The following is a 23788-nucleotide window of genomic DNA, read 5'->3' as shown; positions in this document are numbered from 1 at the left end:
TCCACACATACGCATACCACACACTCATGGGCTCACCTGTCTGTGCCCAGCTTTGGCCTCGCTAGGCTGTTTCCTCGCTGTGGTCTGGTCCTGACTAGGGCACTAGGAGGAGATCCTGGGTCCCCTGGAGTTCCTTCTTGGCAGGACTGGTGGGAAAATTCCCTTTTACAGACAATGGAACCATTTGTATTGGCTTCATACCTACTACTTGGACTCGGGGAATAGAATTTAAGCTGAGATAGGAACTCCAAGGTCAACCTCTTCATCCTACAGGGGAGAAAGCTAGAACCCCAAAGGGGCAAGTCTTCTGCTGGAGACCATACAGGAATAGAGCCAAAGCTGAGACCCCAGATCCCTGATTCTCACTCCAACACCGTAAGCTGTCATTGTGAAGAAAAATCGAGTAGGGACCTTATTTGGGGGAAAAAAATATCATAAGATAATCCTTCATCAGTGCTATGGAATGGCTTTACATTATATAATTTTATTCAAACTGATATGGGCCAATAAATATAAATGTGTATGCATGTTCACTGTTTTAAAACATTTTAATGTTTAAAACATGATTTACTAATGCTGCTAAGGATGTCTAGAATTTGATTTACTGCATAGAATTGAATGTTTATACTTGTTCCTTACAGAAATTCTTGCCAAAGAGCCATTTTATCTACAGGAATAATAAATAAGTCAATATGTGGATGGCTGTGCACATTTTTTCCATATGCAGCGGCACTTGGTAGATGTTATTTTGCACACAAGCACTCAAAAGGTAAATCTGACAGACACATATGAATCCTTGAAGTCTAAGATTTGGTCAGTGTCAAGATCAGGCAATTAATCTGGACATAAACCAAAAGAATAAAGTCATTGGGTCTAGGCCTTAGATATTTGGGCTTTGGAAATAATGAGTCCACACCTATGTAACCAGACTTGGTCATATGTGTGTATTTATTCATTCATTCACACATTCAACAAATACTTATTAGACGTCTATGTTTCATTCAATAGCCTAAACATAGTGTAGGTTTTGCTTCATGGGGGCCCAGAGATAATATATAAATTTCCCTACTTGTGTTGGTAAAAAGGCCTTTAAATATGGAGCTTCCCAGGCAGATGAGTGGTAAAGAATCTGCCTGCCAATGCAGGAGATGTGGGTTTGATCCCTTGGTTGGGAAGATCCCTTGTAGGAGGAAATGGCAACCCACTCAAGTATTCTTGCCTAGAAAATTCCATGGACAGAGGAGTTTGGTGGGATACAGTCAATGGGGTTGCAAAGAGTCAGACACGACTGAGCACACACCCTTTAAAGCCTTTGAAATGAGTATTTCTGAGTCCTCACAAAGATCCTGTTGGACGGCTAGGGTGCGAAGAAGCCAGGTTAGCTGGGTGGAAGTAAAGGGGCTCCTTTTGTGTGCTCCTTTGTTTTTATTGTTCCCCTGGACACCAGTTATGAAAATACACATGTCTGCTGCAAAAAAGTACACAGAAATACTCCAGAAGAATGTGAGGAAGTACTGACCTGCAGGGACATCTACGTGCTGTGCTATAGATTTTTTTGATGCCTGGAGATATGTATATGTATGTGTATTTGTGTATATGATATATATGGTGAAGTTTTTTCCCTTTATAAAAATGGACTATGCTGTCATATAATTCTGCAACCATGGTTTCTTCATTGTATGTCATCTCACTTTGGGCAGTGGTTTGTACAGATCATACACATTGGTTTGTACGGATCCAGCTCACTTTTGTTTGTGACTGTGTCATTTTTCTTTGCAAAAGTGTAGGGGTTTTTTTCTGCCTTCTTCAGCCTTTTCTTTCTCTCTCATAGGTTGTTGGTCTTCTCTTGCCCAATCAGACATTGGCGTCCACTGTCTTCTGGCAGGTAACAGTTTCCCTGCGAAGAGAAGGCTCCTGAGAGGGCACCCAACAAGTGCTGGTTAGAGCACCCTGCCCCAGTGTCACCTCTCTATCTAGTCCCCTTGCGGAAAGTCGCCCCCCTTCCGACTCCTCCCCAACCCAGAAGCCACTGGGAGAAACCTTAGGACCTCGGTCCTGCTGAGCAGTCCCAGCCGCCAGCCCTTGGGCCATTATATGTGCCCTAACCTTTGCACAGAGGGGATGAGGGCTGGCTTTACCTGGATGCTTGTTCCATTGCATTGCAGTGACCCTGAGGCCCTCTGCCTCATTTTGACATCAGCCTCATCCAAATCTATGGGGGAGGTAATCCACCCTCAACCCTAGGGTAGTGAGGTGGGTGAAAGAGCATTACGGACCCCAGTCTCTGCCCTTGGAGGCAGTCTGGGTTGTTGGTGTCTCAAAACAGTAGCTCTGTATGTGTCTGTGTAGGGAAAGCAGGACAGGAAGAAAAACCTGTTGGTCTTCAGGAGAAAATGGCAGAGTCTTCCTGAAGGGAAAAAAAAACAATAATGTCCATGTCTAGGCACTGCAGATGGTGCAGGACACTGGGCTGGGGTATTATGAAAGAGGCTCAAGGCTGCCAGCCGTTCCAGGGCCCTTCTGGAATGGCATCCATCTTCCATCCAGTCATTAATATAAAAAGGATGATTTGACAAAGCCTGTGGGCCCATTTGGGGCAGTGGACCCTAGAATTCTGGGAGAGGGGGCCAATGTCTTGGTTTACCAGGAACTGAGGGGTTTCCCAGGATTGGGGTCTTTGGGCGCTGAAACCTGCGTCGTCCTGGCAAATCAGGATGGCTGGTCGCACTAACTTGGGGGGTGGATGGAGCCACCATGGATAGAGACCCATGTCTTTCTGGAGGACTGTGGCCTCCCAGGTTCAGACCTAGCTTCCGGGGAGGTGACCACCTCTCCTGACTTCTCCTCCCTTGCCCCCTCCCCTTGCCTTTCAGTGGCTGAACCAGAGCCACAACGCCTGTGTCAACTATGCAAACCGCAATGCTACCAAGGTGAGCATGGCAGACCCTCGCCTGGTGGTGGGCTGCAGGCAGGGTGACCCTCTCCTCTCTGCCATGTGGCATGCCTCCGTCAGGGCTGCTCCTCCGGGTTTGACTGCCAGCCCTTCAGGAGGGGCCCCACCAGGGAGGGGCTCTTCACATGACATGACAAAGGCCCATCACGTGAGAGTGTGGTAGGGAAGGTGGAAGGGATAAGCCCCGCTGGTTTCTGAACACTTCTGGGGCAGCCCTTGCATCAGGACAGCATCAGGCACGTAAGGATGGAATTCCTCTAAATCTGCCTCCAAGTTTGCCTGGAAGCGGCCCCGGTGCCCCAAGATTGCTGGCTGCAAAGCTAAAGGGCTGCCTGTGAGGGTGAGGGGTCTGAGAGGACCCTTGTCCGCCCAAAGTGCCCTGCACTCCTGGGATGAGCTCACAGCAGAGGCCCAGTCACCCTTCTCCTGTCGAGGAAGGGCTGGCCCCCTGGACTTCGCTGACAAGGCTTTCTCTCCCCGTGTCAGTCCCCCCACACTTCCGTCCAAAGGCAGCAGAGGGGAAGGGAGGTCTAGGTCCCCTTGGGGGCTGCCAGTCTGGGGAGGAGAGGGTCTGGGCACTTGCAACCTTGGTGGGGAGTGACGGGAGTCATGAGCTGGGATGAACTGTACAACTTCTGGGCCTGATACTCCGGGACATCCCCACCTTCTCCCGTCTAAACCTTTGGCCCACGTCTCTCTCAGATGCTTCACACCTGGGCAACTCTGCTTGTCTGGCTCCCATTCACCTTAAACCAAACATCTCCAGAATTGCTGTCGTAGTTCCTCAGCTCTTGCTTAATTTTGTGTGTCACAACTTGGGATCCACTTTCCCATCGACATATTGAGCAACACCCTCCTACTGGCCTGGAAGACCTGCTTGGTTGATGAGGCCTGTGAGAGCCAGTCAGGCTGTGGCCACCTCAACATTGCCATTTCCACTGAGAAGGTACTCTGGGTGCCAAACAGCCCCTTCGCAACATTTAGCTTTCCTAACTGGATCTGCTTGCCCCAGCCATAAGTGACCTCTTTTGGCTCTTGCTATTTTCTACTTCCAGCCAAATGTCTGCCAAGGACTTTTCTAGAATAGGGCAGAAGAGCAGTGGGCCCTTTGGCATCTCCCTGGACATAGCTGCCCCACATTTTCCATGTGCGGAGCGGTGCTGAGGGAGGCATGGATCCCTTTGGCTTCCAGAGGCCTTCCTTTTCTCCTGCCCTTCAGGCTACCGGGCGGGAATGGCTCTTGTGGCTGGGGCCGTTTGCAAGGGTAGGAGCTTTGGGCACCCTGGGGTCCTGAAGTTCTGTATCTTTCAGCCTTCACCTGCATCCAAGTTCATCCAGGGCTACCTGGGAGCTGTCATCAGCGCCGTCTCCATCGCTGTGAGTAACCCCTACCCCCCACCATCCACTCCACCCTGTTGCTCTGTGGCTGTCCCCCCAGCATCTCGGGCCAGACCTTATCTGCGGGTCAGGGCTGGGCAAGCAGTGTGGGAGGCAGAGGTTTCTGTGTGGGGGCTGTCAGGCAGGGAAAAGTAGACCATAGGTAGAGAAGGTGACGCTTTCATAGCGAGAGAGCACAGGCTGGTGCTCCAAGTTTGGGAGAACAGGAAGGGAGGGGAGGCAGGGCCCACAGGCCGTGTGAAGGGCTGACAGTCCAGCCAGGGGCAGGAAGCCTGCTCTAGAGGGATGCGTGTTTACCTGCTACCTTCCTCAGAGGAAGCTCAGTGATGTGGCTGATGCAGCAGTGAAGGGCCTCACAATCCAGCCCCAAGATTGGTCCAGATGCCAGCTCCCCTTTAGTCTTTGCCTGTGTTCCCTGGGTCCCCTCTTGATAGCCTTGGTTATGAGGTCACATGTCCAAACCCTCCTGGAGTTCTGTGAATTTCGCAAGACAGGGGCAATAGACTCATTTTGAATCCCACAGGGCTTTGAGAATACAGCAGCTACTAAGCAGGGGAGGTTTGTAGACTGACTATGTGAGACCACCTATCTGCCCAGTTGAAGGCAGAGGGCAGGTGCCCCAGCGAAGGGCCTGAGCCAGCGCCAGAGTGAAGACCAGGCTCCCAAGACCTTGGCATGTTCATCCCACCCCTGAACCTGTCTTTGGTCCTCTCTCCATCCTGGCTGGGTGGTCTCCCATAGCCCACTCCAGAGGGTAAGAGTCACTTTACAACTTCATTATTTTATTCATTACCCAAGAAGTACAGGTAGTTGGCAAGAAAAATAATCAGGAAATGCAAAATTAAAAATATTTGCACATAATAAAAATTCACATATACTCATCTTTTTGTAAAACCCACCTTCTCATCTTTCCCATTGGTGAAGGCAATGGCAACCCACTTCAGTACTCTTGCCTGGAGAATCCCAGGGACGGGGGAGCCTGGTGGGCTGCTGTCTATGGGATCGCACAGAGTTGGACATGACTGAAGTGACTTAGCAGCAGCAGCAACATCTTTCCCATGTCCTTAAATAAATGTAGTGGTTCACGCCTGTGTACTGACCCACTGGTATGGGTGATACCCATATGGTATGGTGGTGATACCACACACCACCATTCTCCAAAATGGATTTGTGGCTGTACTGAGATGGCCTCATTTACTCTGTTCCCACGTGGACCAGGTTCACTTCCAAATACCTGTTAGGAAGGGGGTGGTCCCCATTTCATGCCCAAGATCCCTCTCCTTTCCTTACGTCTTACCCAGGCACGAGGCCAGAATTGCCAGATCCATTTAGATCACTCATCAAGAGGCTGCTAACCCACCCTGGTGGTCCTGCAACCCAACATGAGACTTCATACCTTTGAGGGTCTTACTAATTGGGATCTCTGATTCTGGGGGTTGCTGGTCAGGGTCAGGGGACCTTGTGAGAGAGGAGAAGGGGCTCTGTCACCGTCCTCCTGCTCCTTATGACACGAGGGGCCCATAGCTGTGCCTGTTTTAGTGGCTTGAAAATCCCAAGTTCCTTCTTTGAGATGTAAGGAGAGGTGGGGAGGAGCCAGGAGGAGGAAGCCACACGGGGAGTGGCCTTGGCTGGGATGGGCTGTAGTGCAAAGGGCTCACTGTTCTGGGGGACATCTCTCTCCAGCAGGCCTGGGGCTGCAGGTGTGGGGACATGGCTTCTTCCCAGGGCTCCAGGCTCTCTGCACTCCAGTCCTCACTGCCCCACCCTTGCAGCCCTCATTCCATCCCAACTTTGTAGGGCCGGATCCAGCCCAGATTGTGGGGTGAAGGTTCTGATGCCCAAGCTGCAGAATTACTGGGGACTTAGGGCTCTCCAGGCTTGCAGAGCCAAGGTCTTACTCACAGGGGATGGGGCCTCATGCTGGGCTGTCACAGCCCCCAGGGGGTGTACCTGTGCTGGGGACACCCTCCTTCCCCTCCCCTCCTAGCTGCAGAGCACCTGGAGGAGGTGTTCCCTGACTCTGCCAGCCCCAAGTCCTAGAAACTTCTGTCTTTCTCATACACTCGCTCAGTTCCGCCCCATGTCCTGTCCTCTCATTGTTCTGCCGGATTTCACATTTACCAGGGACAGGGACAGGCCCCGTGTCTTCTCCCCCACGGAGCGGGGTGCAGAGCAGTGCTCCGTGAACACTTGTTATTAGGTTGCTGATCGATGGTTGGCTTTAGAGGCCCCTCTGCGCTCCACCCGCCAGCGGCTTGTCCCCCCGCCTGACGTCTGCGCACAGTGAGGGTCTAACTCCGGCAGATGGAGTGGAGTTTCTGACTTGGAAAATATGCAGCTTGCTTGCTTTTCTTTTGTGTGTGTAAAGCATGAAACCTCCAAAGAAAGAGGCTTTATTTTATTTTCCTTTTCCCTTGTTCTTTGGAAGCCCAGGCCTCGCGGCCTCATTAACTGATCTCTGCTTCAATTAGTGACAAATCCACCCCTCTCCCTCCTGCCCCAGGGTGAGCCTGTTAGGAGGAGATGACCTGCAAACAAGTGTCACGGCCCCAGTGGTTGGCCCAATTCTGGCATTAATTAAAGTGAGTCCTACAAGCAGGCGGCATGGATGAGGGCTGACAAGCCAAGGGCAGATCCCAGAGACTGAGGACCTGCTGAGTCAAGGCCAGGCCCTGTGAGTCCAGCCCTTTCTCCGGACCTGGGAGAGCCCGTTTCCCCTCTCAGAAGAGCCCCTGACCTTGGGCAGCAGCCCCAAGAATCAGTCCCCACTGTGTACCCCCTAACTGCAGTCTCCTACGGGTGGCAGGACCACCAGTGGGGGGGTTAGCAGCCTTTTGGTGAACCCTCTAAATAGATCTGGCAATGTCTGTCTTCTTACTCGGGAATAAAAAAGAAATTTCGTCTTAAGTTATTTTTGAAATCTAGCAGTTTGCTGTCTTTTAACAAAGGAAGTTCTGTCAGCGTGCGCTGTGCTTCAGTTCGGGCGTTCGTGTTGAGCATTTCTGTGATCACCCCTGCCGAGTCCTGGCTACCGGAGCGAGACCCAGTCATTCCCTTCAGGAGTGCAAGAGTGCCAGGCACTTCGCCAGTGCTGGGGGATGGCACAGACCGGTGTGACCTTCAAGGTTCTGATAGGGGAAGAAGCGGGGAATATGCTGTGGTGTCACCGTGATTATGATAAAAGTGACTTGGTGGGAAAGGACACGGGGGAGCACCCGCTAATTCACAGTCTGTCTTCTAAGACGGACCGGGGAGGTGAGGGCAGGGCTGTGTGTTCCAGAAAGAGGGCACAGCACCCAAAGGGGCGCCAGGAGAAGGAGAGCAGGACAGATTCCAGAAGCTGTCAGAAAACGAGCATGGCTGCCCTGGAAGGGGTGATGGTGATGGGCTGATGATGAAGTGGGCAGGGATGGGTCAGCAGGGGCCGGCAGTGAATCGCCATGAGTGCCTTGTCAGTCATGAGGAGAGCCCTGCCAGGAGCCCCTGCCTGGGCTCAGGGGCCTGGGGCATTGCAGAGGGTGTGGACAGAAGAGGGTCGGAGGGGAAGTTATGGGCGGTTGGCAGGGCCAGTAGATGGACCACCTGACTGGACACGGGGTCCCGGTTAAGAGTGGACTTGGGGCCAGTGAGGAAGGCGCAGGGCTAAAGACTCACATGAACAGTCAGGAGCTGGATGGAAGAGAATGAGCATTGCTTCATGCCTGATCCTCGAAACACTTCACCTTCAGCCAGATCTTCGCTGGCCAAAGGCTTGCCCTGTTGGAGAAATGCTGACCTCTATTCCTAAAGGGCCTGGGTCCTGGAGGGTCCCTTTTGTATAGGATGCAGTGGTTGTCTGTTAACCTAGACAGTGGGCACGAGGAGGTATCTCAGGGGGTGCCTGGGCTGAGCCCCACCCCTCCCAGTTCCCATTGCTTACTGGAGCTCCGTGCCCCCATGATAGTCAGATTGTCAAGTAATCATAGTGGGTAACACTTATGGAGTGCTTTCAACTTGCCAAGCATCTCCTAAGGCACACCCTAAGCTACACCCTGTACCACTGAGGACACTCTGAGCTACAGCTTAAGCACAGAGTGAGCCAGGTGTAGTCTTGCAAAACACCCAGGAACCAAGTATGCAGGTGGGTAGAGTGCAACCCCTTGTTACACTTAAGGAGCCCCTCAAAATTTTTGTTGCAGTCCTCTCTGGTCTCAGAGCACCTGGGAGGGACTTGTTTACTAGGTGGCAGGGTAAGAGTTCCTCCATTGGGGAGCCAACAGCACAACTTGACTTTTCCAACCTCCTTACACCACAGAGAAGCAGGAAGAAAAAAGGGGGTTTTTGTCAGTAAAGTTGTGTCTGTCCTTGACTTTGCTTCTGTACCTCAATCTTCATCAGCATCCTCACCAGGTGCCGTCTGTAGTCCAGGGTATAGATCAGGGTGTCTTCATGGTCCAGGGTGTAGCTCTGGGTGTCCCCATGGTCCAGGGTGTAGCTCCGGGTGTGCTCTGTGGTCCAGGGTATAGCTCCGGGTGTCCTCTGTGGTCTAGGATGTAGCTCCGGGTGTCCTTATGTCCAGGGTGTAGCTCTGGGTGTCCTCTGTGGTCCAGGGTGTAGCTCAGGGTGTGCTCTGTAGTCCAGGGTGTAGCTCTGGGTGTCCTCTGTGGTCCAGGGTGTAGCTCAGGGTGTCCTCATGTCAGGATGTAGCTCTGGGTGTGCTCTGTGGTCTAGGATGTAGCTCCGGGTGTCCTTATGTCCAGGGTGTAGCTCTGGGTGTCCTCTGTGGTCCAGGGTGTAGCTCAGGGTGTCCTCATGTCAGGATGTAGCTCTGGGTGTGCTCTGTGGTCTAGGATGTAGCTCCGGGTGTCCTTATGTCCAGGGTGTAGCTCTGGGTGTCCTCTGTGGTCCAGGGTGTAGCTCAGGGTGTCCTCATGTCAGGATGTAGCTCTGGGTGTGCTCTGTGGTCTAGGATGTAGCTCCGGGTGTCCTTATGTCCAGGGTGTAGCTCTGGGTGTCCTCTGTGGTCCAGGGTGTAGCTCAGGGTGTCCTCATGTCAGGATGTAGCTCTGGGTGTGCTCTGTGGTCTAGGATGTAGCTCTGTGTGTCCTCATGTCAGGGTGTAGCTCTGGGTGTAGCTCAGGGTGTAGCTCTGGGTGTGCTGTGTGGTTCAGGGTGTAGCTCTGGGTGTGCTGTGTGGTCCAGGGTGTAGCTCTGGGTGTCCTCTGTAGTCCAGGGTGTAGCTCCAGTGTCTTCATGTCCAGGGTGTAGCTCTGGTGTCCCCATGGTCCAGGGTGCAGCTCAGGGTGTCCTCTGTGGTCTAGGATGTAGCTCAGGGTGTCCTCATGCCCAGGGGGTAGCTCAGGGTGTCCTCATGTCCAGGGGTAGCTCAGGGTGTCCTCATGTCAGGGTGTAGCTCTGGGTGTCCTCTGTGGTCTAGTGTGTAGTGCAGGGTGTCCCCATGGTTCAGAGTGTAGTCCAGAGTGTCCTCATGGTCCAGGGTGTAGCTCAGGGTGTCCTCATGGTCCAAGGTATAGCTCTGGGTGTCTTCTGTGGTCTAGTGTGTAGCTCAGGGTGTCCTCATGTCCAGGGTGTAGCTCTGGTGTCCTCTGTGGTCCAGTGTGTAGCTCTGGGTGTCCTCTGTGGTCTCAGATGTAGCTCAGGGTGTCCTCATGGTCCAGGGTGTAGCTCAGGGTGTCCTCATGGTCCAGGATGTAGCTCTGGGTGTCCTCTGTGGTCTGGGGTGTAGCTCAGGCCCAGATACTCCTCTCTGAGCCTGATGGAGTTAGGAGACCAACAGCCTGAGAATCCAGAACGTTACCTCTCTACTGTGATTCTCTGTGGCTTCCAGGTTGGAGCCCCATTGTATGGACCCTGTATCAGAATCCGAAGTGTCCCGGAAGCTTGCAGATGGTGATGCTGGCAGTGACAAGTCTGACACAGATATTGGCTCCACATCTATTCTGGGGAGGACAAGTTGTTGCCCCTTCCTAGATAGAAGGGGTCTGATATAACTGGTTTTCCAGCAAGTGGCCAGCAGGTTCCCGTGGGGCATTGTTCAGGTGTCAGTGTTGGTCACTATTGCTGGCAAAGAAGCTACCCAGCTGCAGCTGGAGCTGACTGGTGTTTGAACCTGAGCACAACTTTGTCCTGCCACCTTGGCCCTTTGCTCGTGAACCTGTTGCCAAGCAACAGCCTGATTGGGTTTGCAGGACAATTGACCTCCATAGAGGCTCAGGGCCCACTGGTTGCTATCAAGATTTTATTCTATTGCATCAATGCACGCCCTCTGGTGGGCAATTTTGGTACCTCAGAAACGCCTTGACCTGTTCCAGCCCTTGCTCCACCAGGGCCCACAAAAACCCCTGACCACTTTGTTGTGGTTGTTCAGTTGCTCATTCGTGACCCCATGGACTGCAGCAACCCAGGCTTCCCTGTCCTTCACCGTCTTCCAGAGCTTGCTCAAACTCATATCCATTGAGTCGGTGATCCATCCAACTATCTCATCCTCTGTCGTCCCCTTCTCCTCCTCCCCTCAATCTTTCCCAGCGTCAGGGTCTTTTCCAATGAGTCAGCTCTTCACATCAGGTAGCCAAAATGTTGGAGCTTCAGCTTCAGCATCAGTCCTTCTAATGAATGTTCAGGGTTGATTTGCTTTTGAATTGACTGATTTGATCTTGCAGTCCAAGGGACTCTCAAGAGTCTTCTCCAACACCACAGTTCAAAAGCAACAATTCTTCGGTGCTCAGCCTTCTTTATGGTCCAACTGTCATACTTGGTTATATGACCACTTGATTATATTATTATCCACCACCCAAAAGTACATCCTAAATTCTGACCTGATGTCATCCCTCCTTTCAGACATGCCCTGTCTATTGTCCTCCAGGGTGCCTTGGACCCCTTATGGCGGGTGCCGTTAGTCTGCAGAACTGGTTGCAGACAACCCGGTATTTCATGTTTCTGTAGCCTGCAGAGTCCCCCTCCCTTCTTACCTGGCTGCCTCCCACCCTCCCTCAGGGCTCAGTTGGGCATCCCCTTTCTCAAAAGCCTTCATAGCCCTGGGGGAGGAGGAGTGCCCCCTCAAAGCCTCTCCTCCTGGCAGAGTGGATGTACCATCCACTCAGGTGGTCTTAGACCTGCATGTGCATCTTCCAGCCCCATAGAGCTGTGTTTGTCGAGGTGGACAGCAGTGGCTGCACAAGGCAAGTCTCATTTGCGGCTCTCTCTCTTTTTTTTTTTCTGCTTCAGAAATCAGTCACTTGATTTATCTAGAAACATTTATTAAGCACCTACTCATTTCATCAGGCACCAGAAATTCCATGAAGAATAAGAGTGTACACAGGCCCTGTGCCCAGCACTTATGTGGAGAGACGGATGTTTAGTAAAGTGTCCACAGATAAAAATATTTCCATATAATTCTGTTTTAAATAATACACATGTGTCACTTTGATTTCCAACATTTTAAGAAGTAAATGAATATACTTAGGGACTGTGATAGGTATGTGGAAAGAAGAGCTCCAGGTTTCATGAGAGGCTGTAAAAGGGGAGCCCTGAGTGAAGAGGAGGCCTCTCTGAGGGCCTGACGTTCAAGCTGAAAAGTGAGGAAGCCAAGGGAGGGCAGGGCTTGCGAGAAAAGGTGGGAGAGAAGGAGGGAGGGAACTGGCTCATTGGAGGAGCAGGGCAGTGGTGAGGTGACCGGAGCCTTGCAAGCATGGCCAGGTGGTCAGGTAGGGCCGTGTGGGTCTTAAATGCAGTGAAACCACTGAGAGACTCACACATGTTGGTTCCACTCTGGCTGCTGTGGGTTAGACAGTGGATTAGAAGGGTCAAGGGTGCAAGTAGGGAGCCCAGTTAGGAGGTGGGCAGTTGTCTAGGGAGAAGTGATGGGTGCTTAAGCTAAATAGTGGGAGCAGAGAGAGAGGGAAATAGCTGTACTTAAGACACCCAGCAGACAGAGCTGGGTGTGGGGTGACAGGGGCTCCTGTCCAGGTAGACCCCTAGGGTTCTGGCTTAAAGAGTTGAGCTGGGAATGGGAGAGGCAGACAGGATGTGGGTGAGGAAGATCAAGATGACCCTCATTTGCCGTGTGTGCGGGTGGAGTGCCTGAAGCCCATTGAGACAGAGGCATCCTGCAGGGGACCAGATGTGTGGGCTGGAGTGGAGAACACAGGCATTGTTCCAATCCCATCCTACGTCTCATCTCCGGCCTTGCAGAAGCTAGGCTGGTGTTGGCCTGGAAGGACCCTCCTGCTCAAGGAGACAGTTATCAGCACTGTTCCCCGATGACACTGAAGGTCTTGGGACGCGGGGCTCCCAGCCCTCCCCAGTTCCTGGTGCCAGTCAGCATTTATCTCCACTGTGGGGGTTTGCCAGGGAGCCAGACTTCCCTCCTTCCCCTCTTGTGCTCTGAGCTGCCCGTGGCAAATCCACCCTCCTGGGAGCCAGTGCTTGGAGAGAGGTAGGTCCACTGCTCTCTCAGGCCCAATCTGCTGTCCCAGGATCCTGGGCTCTGGCTTCTCCCAGGACCCCTGCGGCTGGCCCCATGGGGAATTCTTATACAAAATCCCCATCCTGTTTGTACTCCCCTCCACCAAAATGGAGCCCCTGTTTGGTTAATTTCTATTTTGTGGTTTATCTGGAGGCTGTTAAAACAAACCCTGGGGGACCCTCAGCAGTGACTGTTCCATATCTCATTATCTTTCCCGAACCTGATTATTAGCTCAGATTTTTCTGATCGCTAGCTGCTGTTCGTGATGAGTTGTGTGCCATTAATGCCAGCTGGTTCCCTTAAACAGGACCCACCATGCCAGGGAAAGCGAGCTGGCATTCAGAGCCATCAGCCACTTGGCTTTTTAATTTTAATGGGCTCTACCAAATGTTCCAGGCCAAAGGGTCCCTGAGGAACCAGAACAGACGGGCTCCCAACCCCCAGTCTTCAGCCCACCCTGGTTCCTTCCCAGACTGTGGCTATCCTAATTGCTGGGACAATAAGGTCTGGGTCGAGGCCTCACCTGTATTCATGCCTTCTTGCCACCAGGCCCATCCTCGATGAGTGGATAGAGTGACTTCATGGGTTCCTAGCGAGCTTGCAACTACATATACCAAACCTCTCTGGTCCCAGTCCCCTCTCTGGGGGTGACAGTCTGGGTCATCATTCTGGGCGGTGCTAATCCTAGCCACTGTGAAGCACGGTCAGCCAAGTGTGGGGAAGGGTTGAGGGAAGCAGGCAAGTCTGAGTGTTTGCTCCAACCAGTGGCCCCTATTCCTTCCTGCCCTCCCCCACCGCCAGCCCGGCCTGTCCCCAGAAGGCTGCCTGGGGAAGGGCTCCAGCTCCCTGCTGGCTGCTCCCCATTCCTCCAGCACTCCCTGCTTCTTTCCAAACAAATGCAGGGGGTTTTGAACCCAGACCTTCAGTTTCCTAGCTGCCGGGTTTAAAAGGTGCCTCTCCACCTGCAGCTGCCTTCCGCTCACCTGGGCCTCAGCCCCAGGCTGGTCTTTTCAGGGAGGCTTTTGCTCTATAAACAGCTAGTCTGAAACGGCCTGTCGTCATTTTAAAAAATGGCCTGTCGGACATTCCTGACTGAGATAGAAGACAATTGGAAAGGAAATAGCACAGTGGCTAAGAGCAAAGCTTTGGAATTAGCAGACTGTGGGTTTGAATCCTGCCTCATAATAGTGTCTGTCTTTGAGCAAAGTTACTTCACCTCTCCGAATCTGCCTGAACTTCCCTGAATCTGTTAGAAGGGCCAACCCGCCCTGTCTCTAAGGCTGGCAGTGGGGGCTGGATTAAGGTGTTTCATGTGATGCGCTCAGCACTTGGCCTGGTATCTCCGCATGCCCCTTTCCTCCTCCTTCCTCATCGCTTACGCCTGCCTGCGTCCTCCTTCTAGACTGGCATTCTGTAAGGACGTATTCCCCGGTATTTGGTGGGGCTTGGGGGTGACCATTTCTGAGCCACCAAAATAGTCACTTGCTGTTTGAGAGTGGGGAGACCTGGCCTTGGTGAGTTCCATCTGTGTAGCAGGGGCAGCCTTGAAGCAGGGTTGCGGAGCCCAGGGTGGGCTGGCATCCCCTCAGCCTACCCAGCTGCACTGCCCTGCCCCCGAAGTGTGTCCAAGCTGCTGTGCGTCCTCTGCCTCTCCTTGAGCAGGCAGAGAGGACAAGAATTGGACTCTGACCACCAGCTTGAGGCTTCAAATGGAAGCCAGGCCCCCGGAGAGCCCAGGCTGGGTTTGCCTGGCAGCACTCTGGCTCCTGGTGTGGGATCCCGGACTGTGCACGGCTGGTGGGCTGGCACTTGCTCTCTTCCTGGGTCTTACAGTTGCAGCCTGGTCTGGGCCATTTGTGCCAGGCCATGGCCTGATTTGATTGCTGCAGCATCTACCCTGATGCCCTGGAGGCCTTCCCAAGGCTCTGCCTCTTCCCTGACAACCCAGAAGGCTGAGGCCAGAGCCAGGGCTGCGGGTGCAGGGTGGCCTGCTGAGCCGCTGGGTGTCCCAGACTGAGAGCAGGCTCTCCGTGGTCCTGTCAGGCCAGGAGGCCTCCAGGGGAGGGCTGGCTCTGGCCTCAGTTTGGGGGAGCAGAGTCTTCTACACAACCTTCATCTCGGCCACAGGCTCCTCTTTTGTCTCCCTGTGTCTCTGCTCATGCTTGTCTTCCCACCGGAGTCCTCCCCGGCCTAATCCCCCCTTCTCCAAGATGCTCCTCCTCCAGCCTTTGCTGATCTCTCCATCCATCCACTTATTTGTTGTTTTCTTACATTTATTCCTCAGCCACTGCTTTACGGAGCCTGTATTATGTGCCATCCCCTGCCCTAAGGGCCAGACATCCAAAGATGAAGGAGGCACGGTCCCTCCCTCTCCGTCTGGCCGGGGCATCAGCTCACAGACTCACAGGGTAGTGAGTGCTGGGGAGCACGGTGATGTGCGAGGGAGCGATTTTCTGCTGGGAGAGGTGAATCTCCTCTCAGAATCTCCTACATAGATTCATTCACCGAGGCCTCTCATGTGCCAAGCTCATGCCAGGCACTGTGTGTACATTCTCACATCAGCCCTGGGTGCTGTCAGGTCTCATCATCCCTTTTTACAGACAAGGAAACCAAGGCAGAGAAAGGTTAAATGACTACCAGCATTAGTGACGCTGGAGGCAGAGTGCAGAGGTGGGCCTTACAAGACAGACATGGGCTGAGCGGAGGAAGGAAGGAGTTTGGGGCACAGGGACCAGTTCGGGCAAAGGCCCTGAGGTGGGAAACGCACACAGTGTTGGTGAGCAGCTGATTGGATCATGGAGAGAGAGAATGGGGTGCTGGAGGAGTGGGGAAGGGAGGTTCTGAAGGCCACGACTGCTCCATGGAGATGGCAGTTCTTTCGCAGGCCATGGGGAGCTGGATATGATTGAACCTGTGTTCTAGAAAGATGAGGGTCAGTGTAGGGGGTGGACTGGAGTTGGGGGTGCCCATGGAAAAGGCAAGGCAGGCCCAGATGCCCTGGGCTGAGTGACGAGCTACAGTGTGAAGGTGGTCACTGAACCGAGGATGTCCCCCGAGCCCGTCCTGCTCTGGGCGGCTCTGCCCAGCTCTCCAGTCACCTATGGGTCTCCCTCTGTTGAGCCCTGTCAGTCTGGCTGAGCCTATGCCTGGCTCACAGTGGGACCCCAGAAACGTGGTGCTTAAGATGCTGGAAGACAGAAGAGATTCACAGACTTAGAGAATGAACAGACAGTTACCGGGCAGGGAGGGCAAAGGTTGAGGGGCTGGGAGATTGACATGTACCCACTGCTATATTTAAAATGGGTAACCAGTGAGGACGTACCGTATAGCACAGGGAACTCTTCTCAATATTAGGTAACAATCTGAATGGGAAAAGAGTTTGAAAAAGAATAGGTACGTGTATACGTGTGACTGGATCACTTTACTATACACCTGCAGCTGACACAACGTTGTTAATTAACTAGGCCTCCTGGGGGGCTCCAGTGTAAAGAGCCCACCTGCCGATGCAGGAGACAAGAAATGAGAGTTCGATTCCTGGGTCAGGAAGATCCCCTGGAGAAGGAAATGGCAATCCACTCCAGTATGCTTGCCTGGAGAATGCTATAGGCAGAAGAGCCTGGCAGGCTATTCCATTGGGTTGCAAAGAGTCGGGTATGACTGAAGCGATTTAACACACACACCCACACTCCAATATAAAATAAAAAGTTAAAAAAAAGAAGCTGAGTAGGAATGAGGGGCCTCCTATACTTCACCTACTTCCAGATTATATATTCTTCTAACAGCAACCATCCTACGATCCCTTGTCCTGTCCCCAAGGAGGCTGTGTGCCTGCGTGCGTGTGTGTAGCTGTCTCACAGGCCAGTTCACTGGGACGCCTAGGCAGTGATGCTTTAAGGAGCCGCACTGGGGCTTGGCAGCATCAAGTGATGCTGAGGATTTGGGTCTGGGGTGCAGTTGTAGGGCAAGATGGTGGCCCTCGCTCTCCGCTCTTCCCCCTGCCTGCCCCTTCCTCCCCAAGCCACTGCAGCAGCACACACTCTTTCTGTTTTCTCTTTCGAAGGTGGGCCTTAATGTCCTGGTTCAGAAAGCCAACAAGTTCACCCCGGCCACCCGCCTTCTCGTCCAGAGATTTGTGCCATTCCCTGCCGTAGGTAAGCCTTGCACAGGAATGTCTGGGCACATGGGGCTGCTGGGCTCTGGGGAGCTGGGTGGCCCCTCCAAGCCTCTCTTGACACTGCAGTGGGGGAGTTCTGCCTGGGGCAACTGGAGGAACATATGTGCAGGTAGAAGAAAGGGTGATCAGGGTAAAGAACCCACCTGCCAATGCAGGAGATGTGGGTTCTATCCGTGGGTTGGAAAGATCCCCTGGAGAAGGAAATGGCAACCCACTCCAGTGTTCTTGCCTGGGAAATCCCACAGAGGAACCTGGTGGGCTACAGTCCATGGGGTCACAAAAGGGTCGGACATGATTGAGCAACTAAACAACAACAAACTGAAATGTAACATTTCCTTCCATTATGAATATAGGCAGCAAATTGCAGTAGAAAGCAGGACCATGACTCTCACCAGTAGAAATCACAGGTATTTTCATGTCATATTACAGTTGTTACAGAGATCTTAAAAATACCATTTGTGCTTAACGCTAACCCCAAATTATGAGTTAATAGATCCACTTAAAGATTTTTTTTTTAAATTCAGTAGTTTAAAATCACATCTATTTACTATATCAAAATTGACAAAAATATTTTGATAGTTTATTTCAATATAATCTCCTTGTAATCCCACTTGTTTGGCTTGTAAAGTATAAACTTTAGAGACATTATTTGGAGAGGGGTGTATGGGGCTCAGGTTCCTGACACAAAAGAAGGTTCAGGCTCCCACTAAATCTGGTGCTCCAAGCCCTTTATGTTTCAGGGGCCTCTAGTCATAGGGGCGGGTAGGGGTGTGTGTGTGTGTGTGTGTGTGTGTGTGTGTGTGTGTCTGGTGCTCCAAGCCCTTTATGTTTCAGGGGTCTCTAGTCATAGGGGCGGGTAGGGGTGTGTGTGTGTGTGTGTGTGTGTGTGTGTGTGTGTGTGTGTCTGGTGCTCCAAGCCCTTTATGTTTCAGGGGCCTCTAGTCATAGGGGCGGGTAGGGGTGTGTGTGTGTGTGTGTGTGTGTGTGTGTGTGTGTGTAGGTGCTTTCACTTGCTTTCAGCAGAGCCTTTGCTGGCCTTGGAGCCATGAATTCACAATAGATGCGCCAGGTCTGGGCCTAAAGTCCAGCCAGGCTCTTAAGAAGCCTACACCTTATTTGGGGAGGAGGTACAAAAGAGGAGAAACACGTGCTTGAACCACAACATCGAGTCCCCCATCTGATGCCAGAACCAAAGCTGGGGCAGGCCCAGAAAGGGCAAGAGGTTCCGTGAGCTCCCTGGTGCCAAGACTCAGTCTGAAGAGCTGGGCGTGAGACCCAAGCTCATGCTCCCAATCCTGTTCTTCACCTCCAGGGTTCAGCTTCCCCATCTGTAAGACATGGGCACCAGTATCTACCTTTCCAAAGCCTTGAGCTGAGTGAGGAGCAGATGAGACCGCAGGCTAGTTCTGTTCATCAGAAAGGGCTTTGAAGCACCTGAAAAGCCCCCGTGAGTAGGTGAGAGATCTCTGTTGAGCAGCCCCACCTCCTCATGGGCCCGGAGGCTAACGAACTCCCAGGACCAGCCACCCGGCTGATCCTCAGCCGACCCAGATAATTGCTATAGCAACTCCACACTTTTAATGAACTCTCAGCTATTTCTGGTGTGGGCCATTAATGGAATAACTCTTTAGATCTGACTTTGTTAAGGGGCCTAATTGAGTGAGCACAGCTGCCGATCTGGTGTTCCTCGCCGTCCTGAGCTGGGGGGTCAGATGCAGCCTGAGGAGGGGGCAGCTCTCAGCTGCACTGGACTGGATCTTGGTCTCAGCCGAGATGTAATCTGTCCTTGAGCCAGACTTCAGATAAGGACTCTACTGGGACCTATTGCAGCCTTGCTCGGCCAGTCATCTTGCTGTGTGACCTTGGAAGTGGTCTTAACCTCTCCGGGGACTCCCTCAGGACGAGGGCCCCTGCTTTCGGGTTTGACCCTTTCCGAGGCTTTCTGACCTGTCCCTCTTTGGGCTCCAGCCGACTCCTCTCCTGTCTTATTGGCGGGGAGGAGCCTGGTCCAGCTGTCACAGAGGGTCTTGCAGTCCTGCGTGTCCCTAGCACAGGGTGCTCATGGTGAGCTCTGCAGCCCTGATGGTCCTGGCTCGCCAGGATCCTAACAGCAATGGGCCCTTTCTGCCTGCTTCCTCAGACTGCTGTCCAAGTCCTGGCCGTGTGCCTGCCTTCCACACGCTGCCCCTTCTCTCCTCCCCGACCTGGGGACTTCTGTCTCTCTGGTCTCCAGTGCTCATCCTAAGCCCACCTACAAGGGCATTTGCTGACTCCCCCAGCCGAGACGGACACTGTGGTGTTCAGGGTAAACAGGCGTGCACCTCACCCTCAGGGGCTTAAAAGCCCCCTGGTCCCTTCAGGCCACTGAATAGTTCCTGCACTTGGCCTCCTGCACCTTATCCCCTGGGGCCCCCAGCCAGCCAGAGTACCTGTCTGCCCCACTGCACACTGGCGGGGCCTAGGGCCCTCCAGGCGTCCGCCTCTCGGCTGGCCACCATCAAGGCCCCTGAGAAGTCTGCTCAGGACTTGTTGGCCCTCTGGACCCCTGGACTAATGGAGACAGAACTCATGGAGCCCTAAGTGCACATGGGGAGCAGGTTGAGGCAAGTGAAAGTGATCAAATGAAGCTCTGATTGTCAGGGTGGGGGCAGGAGGGTGGAGCAGAAGAGGGTCTTCCATTCAGGGTGAGAGAGGGTCCTGAAAGGCCCACGTGCGCTGTGTGCAGTGGCCACACCCCTCCTCCCTCTCCCCTGGGTGGGGCTGGGGACTCAGGCTCTGGGGAGCAAGGAAGCTCTTGGAGTCAGCTGCTTCTTCCCGCTGCTCTTCCCTGTCATGATCCAGCTTGACGTCTGGGAGGTGCCCCACTGCTGCCCAGGAGAGAGGTTCGAGACTCTGGGCAGGGGACGCCTGATTCCTGCTGCTCCCACCCATATCTGGCATCAGCCCAGACCCTGCTTCAGCCCCTTCCCATGGGGGCCTCTGTGACAGTCACTGGAGGCCTTCCCTGGGTGTGCCAAGCCCCAGACTCCACCACACCAGGAGCACTCCGCCACCTGGAGCAATCCACCAGTTCTCCTTGATTTTCAGCTAGGGTTGTGCACACGGGTGTGCAACTGATGTGTGTGCGACTGATGTGTGTGCGTGAGTGTGTGCTGAGTACGTGGGAAGCCCCAAGGATGCTCACTACAGCCAATTCCTCCCTCAAGGTGGTTTCAGAGCCTAGCAGTGCCCTGGTCTAGAACAGCAATCATGTGGGAGATCTGTTTCTATTTATATGTGGAGATGTTAGGAAAGCCGGTGAGCCCAGGAGCATGTGTGCTGGCATTGGAATTGATTGGGGACTGGTAATTAATTTGTTTAGACCTTAATTAATTCCTCAGTTCTTTCTTATTTGTGGACTGTCACGCTTAATTGTGTTGAGGAGCTTGAGCTCAGAGCAGGCCTTCCATTAATTGATGTGCGATTGCTGTGAGGTGGAAGTTAATGGTTTGGGGAGCTGGGCAAACAGTGTAATTAAAGGTCAATCGAGGAGGCGTCGGAAAAATACCCCCGCCCCCAGGTCCAGCCACCAGTCTCCATGAGCAGAGTCCATTCCAGGGGAGGCAGGCTCCACAAACAGCCTTCTTGTGAGTCCTTGGGGTGGGAGCCTGGAGGAGAGGCAGGCGGGGTCAGAGGCAGGTGCCAGTTCCATGATGGGGCACCAGGGAAGAGGCATAGACCCCCCTGGTGAGAAATGGGCACGGCAGGGACTCTGACCTGGGGCTGGGAGGTGGAGACCCAGGTGTCAGCTGGCAGCCCACCTGTGTAACCAGCTCTGTGTATGTGGTGGGGGGCAGGGTAGGAAGCTCTGAAGGTCACCCTCAGGCTGCCCGGCTGCATCTGCGTGGAGCAGGGGACAGGTCGTGCCGTGTGCTAAGAGCCCCATCTGGGCCTGAGCCTCAGTCCTAGCCGGTCAGCTCCTTGCACAGGGAGTAACCCTCCTGCATGGAGCCTCAATTATCCCTTTGTGGAAAGTGACTTCGTCTTGTGCTGTTGGCAGCAGTCCCTTACATTAAATGTCACAGCTTATTTCACTGCCATGAAGAAGTCTCTGTGTTCAGCAGGGAGTCTGTTCCTTGGGGTGTCTGGGCAGCCTTTGGAGGAGGTCTTCTGTTGGTTCATATTCATACCCAGAGTGCCCCACCTCCGCCCCCGTCCCTATGCTTCCCTTCGCCCCAGACCATGAGTCTTCCTGTCATTGATTCCCCCTTCATTTTACTGCTCTTCTCCCGGTGCTCAATCCGCCCTCTTCCTTCACCTGGGAGGTGGCCCTGGCAGTGTGCCCGAGCCCCTACGGCCCGTCCCTAGGTGTCACCTCCTCCATCCCTGTGGTTGGAAGACAGCAGGGTGCACCTGTGTCTGCAGTGTCCTGGGCCTTGTGACTTATCCTCCCTCTGTCTGGATCAGTGATACTTAATGTGGCATCCACAGACCTTAGGCTATCCTCAAGGCCCTTGAGTCACCTTTTGGACATGGCCCTTGGCCTGGCTCGAACCCTATCACACTGTGGTGGATCTTGTGACTTCCCTTCTGTCTGGGCCCCAGGCCTTTGCACAAGGCCCTGTTTGACTGGAGTGCTTGCTCTTCCCACTCTCTGCCTTCTCTTGGCTGCCAGGCCTTCATTTCTCACTTCAGACACCACCTTTTCCAGGAAGTCCTCCCTGGTAGCCCCAGTCAGGATTATACCACAGCACCCTGTGTGTGCCTGTTTGTGTCCTGGAACTATTCATTTTGTTTTTGAGTCTGCCTCCCTCATCAGACTGTGAGCTCTCCAAGACAGGGACTGGACCTCATTCATCACCAACCCCCAGATACCCTCTTTGCTTGGCACCCAGTGTTCCATGTGGGTTTGTACAGTGATCAGATGAATGTTTTAGTAAAAATGGTTTGAAATTGGGCACCCAGAAGTGAAACCCCACCCTGATGACATTGGTGACCACATTGTGTGGCTGCTTAGAATTTATTGTGATATTTGTGTGTGTGTGTGTGTGGTATGTTTTTTTAAACTGTGTTTTGAATGTTTTGTTTTCTCATCTAAGTTTTTGTGGTCACTGTCATTCACTCAGTTTGCAGGCCTAGTATGGATGACTCGGTCACCCTGGGCACATTCTTCAGCCTTTCTTGGTTGGATCTGGGTAGGTAGGCGGGCCAGGCTGGGTGCCAGAATCAGGGCCCTAGAACTGGCATGGGACCCTGGTGTGTGTCAGGCCCCAAGAGGACAGGGCCAGTGGGCCCGAGTCAAGCAGAGGGAAGTCTCCCAGTGGTGTGTTCTAGGGCTCTGCCTTCAGTCTTGTCCCCTCACTTATTTTATAACTGCCTTGGTCAGGGGAGGCCAATGGGTCACACACAAGGAGTAGAGATAGCAACTTGGCAATGATTATGAATTTACGGGCAAGGGTGTGTGTGTGCGCTCAGTCACTCAGGCATATTAAACTCTTTTGAGACCCCATGAACTGTAGCCCACCAGGCTCCTCTATCCATGGGATTCTCCAGGCAAGAATACTAGAGTGGGTTGCCATTTCCTCCTCCAGGGGATCTTCTCAACCCAGGGATCAAACCCAGGTCTCCTGCATCTCCTGCATTGGCAGGCAGATTCTTTACCACTGAGCCACCTACCAGGATCCAAAAAGATCTCACAAGGTTTGATGTAGGGCTCGCTATTCAAAAAATGCAGCTGCACATGTGTGGAGGTGCTGAACCTGATTTGATTGGAGTACTTAGGATAATGACTGGGGATTTTGTGGACTGTATGCCTGAAATAGGTCCACCCAGGTGATGTGTTGGGCTTCCCTAATAACTCAGACGGTAAAGCATCTCCCTGCAATGAGGGAGACCTGGGTTCGATCCCTGGGTCGGGAAAGTCCCCTGGAGGAGGAAATGGCAACCCACTCCAGTATGCTTGCTGGGAGAATTCCATGGACAGAGGAGCCTGATGGGCTACAGTCCGTGGGGTCTTAATGGGCCGGACATTACTGAGTGACTAACAGACATGTGGCATGTGGCTCTGATGGGGCTGCCTGGCTTCAGCTACATGTTAGAGGCAGAGTGGCCAGAACAAGGGTGTCTCTTTAGTTCTGGATCCCACATGTGCAGAATAGCACTGGGAGTGGAGACAAAAAGAGTAGCAGGATCTTCTGAAAAACTGACAGTCTACTAGTGAAATGAGCTGCCTGACTCTTGAGATAGTGAGGCACCTGAGTATCAGCCTGGTCCAAACATCTGAGAGAGGCACTTTTGTGTGACCAAGTCACCTGTTGTGGGCAGATTGCCTAGGACCTGGCACATAGTAGGCGCTTAGAGAGTGCTTGTTGGACGAGTGACCTTCCAATTCAGGAATCTTCTAATTCCTGAAATCCAGAAGGCAGAGAAGACCAGATGCAGAAGAGGTGGGGAAGCCCAAGACAGTGAAGGAGGGGTTATGAATGTGAAAGGAGTGGGCCTGGTTGGTGTGGGCCAGGCGGGGAAAGGGCATTTTGGGGCCCTGAAAACTAGCTGAGATTTATGATTTAATAAATCATAAATTTATTAACTTTAGCTTATGATTAATGGGGGATCATTGAAGAATCTTCAGCTAGGGAGGAGCTGTGATAAAAGGGTGCGTTTCAGAAAATGAATGTGTCAGCAGGAATCTTTTATTAGGAGATCCCAAACTTCAGAGTCAGCCTATACCTAAATTTACAGGCTGATTTTTCAACCCAGAAATTCCCAGTCCTGAGTTAGTGACACTTCAATATGGGTTGTGAAATTCTCCCCAAATTCT

The 23788-nt window shown here is 52.9% G+C and overlaps 1 protein-coding gene across 2 annotated transcripts in view; it reads left to right on the top strand.

Moving 5' to 3' along the window:
• SFXN5 (sideroflexin 5) overlaps positions 1 to 23788 on the top strand; it is a 123321-nt gene that overhangs the window by 58554 nt on the left and 40979 nt on the right. Inside the window, exons 7-10 of one of the 2 annotated variants that reach the window (XM_061155708.1) lie at positions 1832 to 1885; positions 2874 to 2930; positions 4265 to 4330; positions 16876 to 16966. In XM_061155708.1, the coding sequence (XP_061011691.1) occupies positions 1832 to 1885; positions 2874 to 2930; positions 4265 to 4330; positions 16876 to 16966 (268 nt within the window). The remainder of the gene's footprint in view (positions 1 to 1831; positions 1886 to 2873; positions 2931 to 4264; positions 4331 to 16875; positions 16967 to 23788) is intronic. The other variant, XM_061155709.1, reaches the window with a different exon arrangement.

The sequence above is a fragment of the Dama dama genome, chromosome 11, assembly GCF_033118175.1.
Source record: "Dama dama isolate Ldn47 chromosome 11, ASM3311817v1, whole genome shotgun sequence".
Taxonomy (NCBI): Eukaryota; Metazoa; Chordata; class Mammalia; order Artiodactyla; family Cervidae; genus Dama; species Dama dama.
This window is presented reverse-complemented; position numbering and strand designations above follow the sequence as displayed.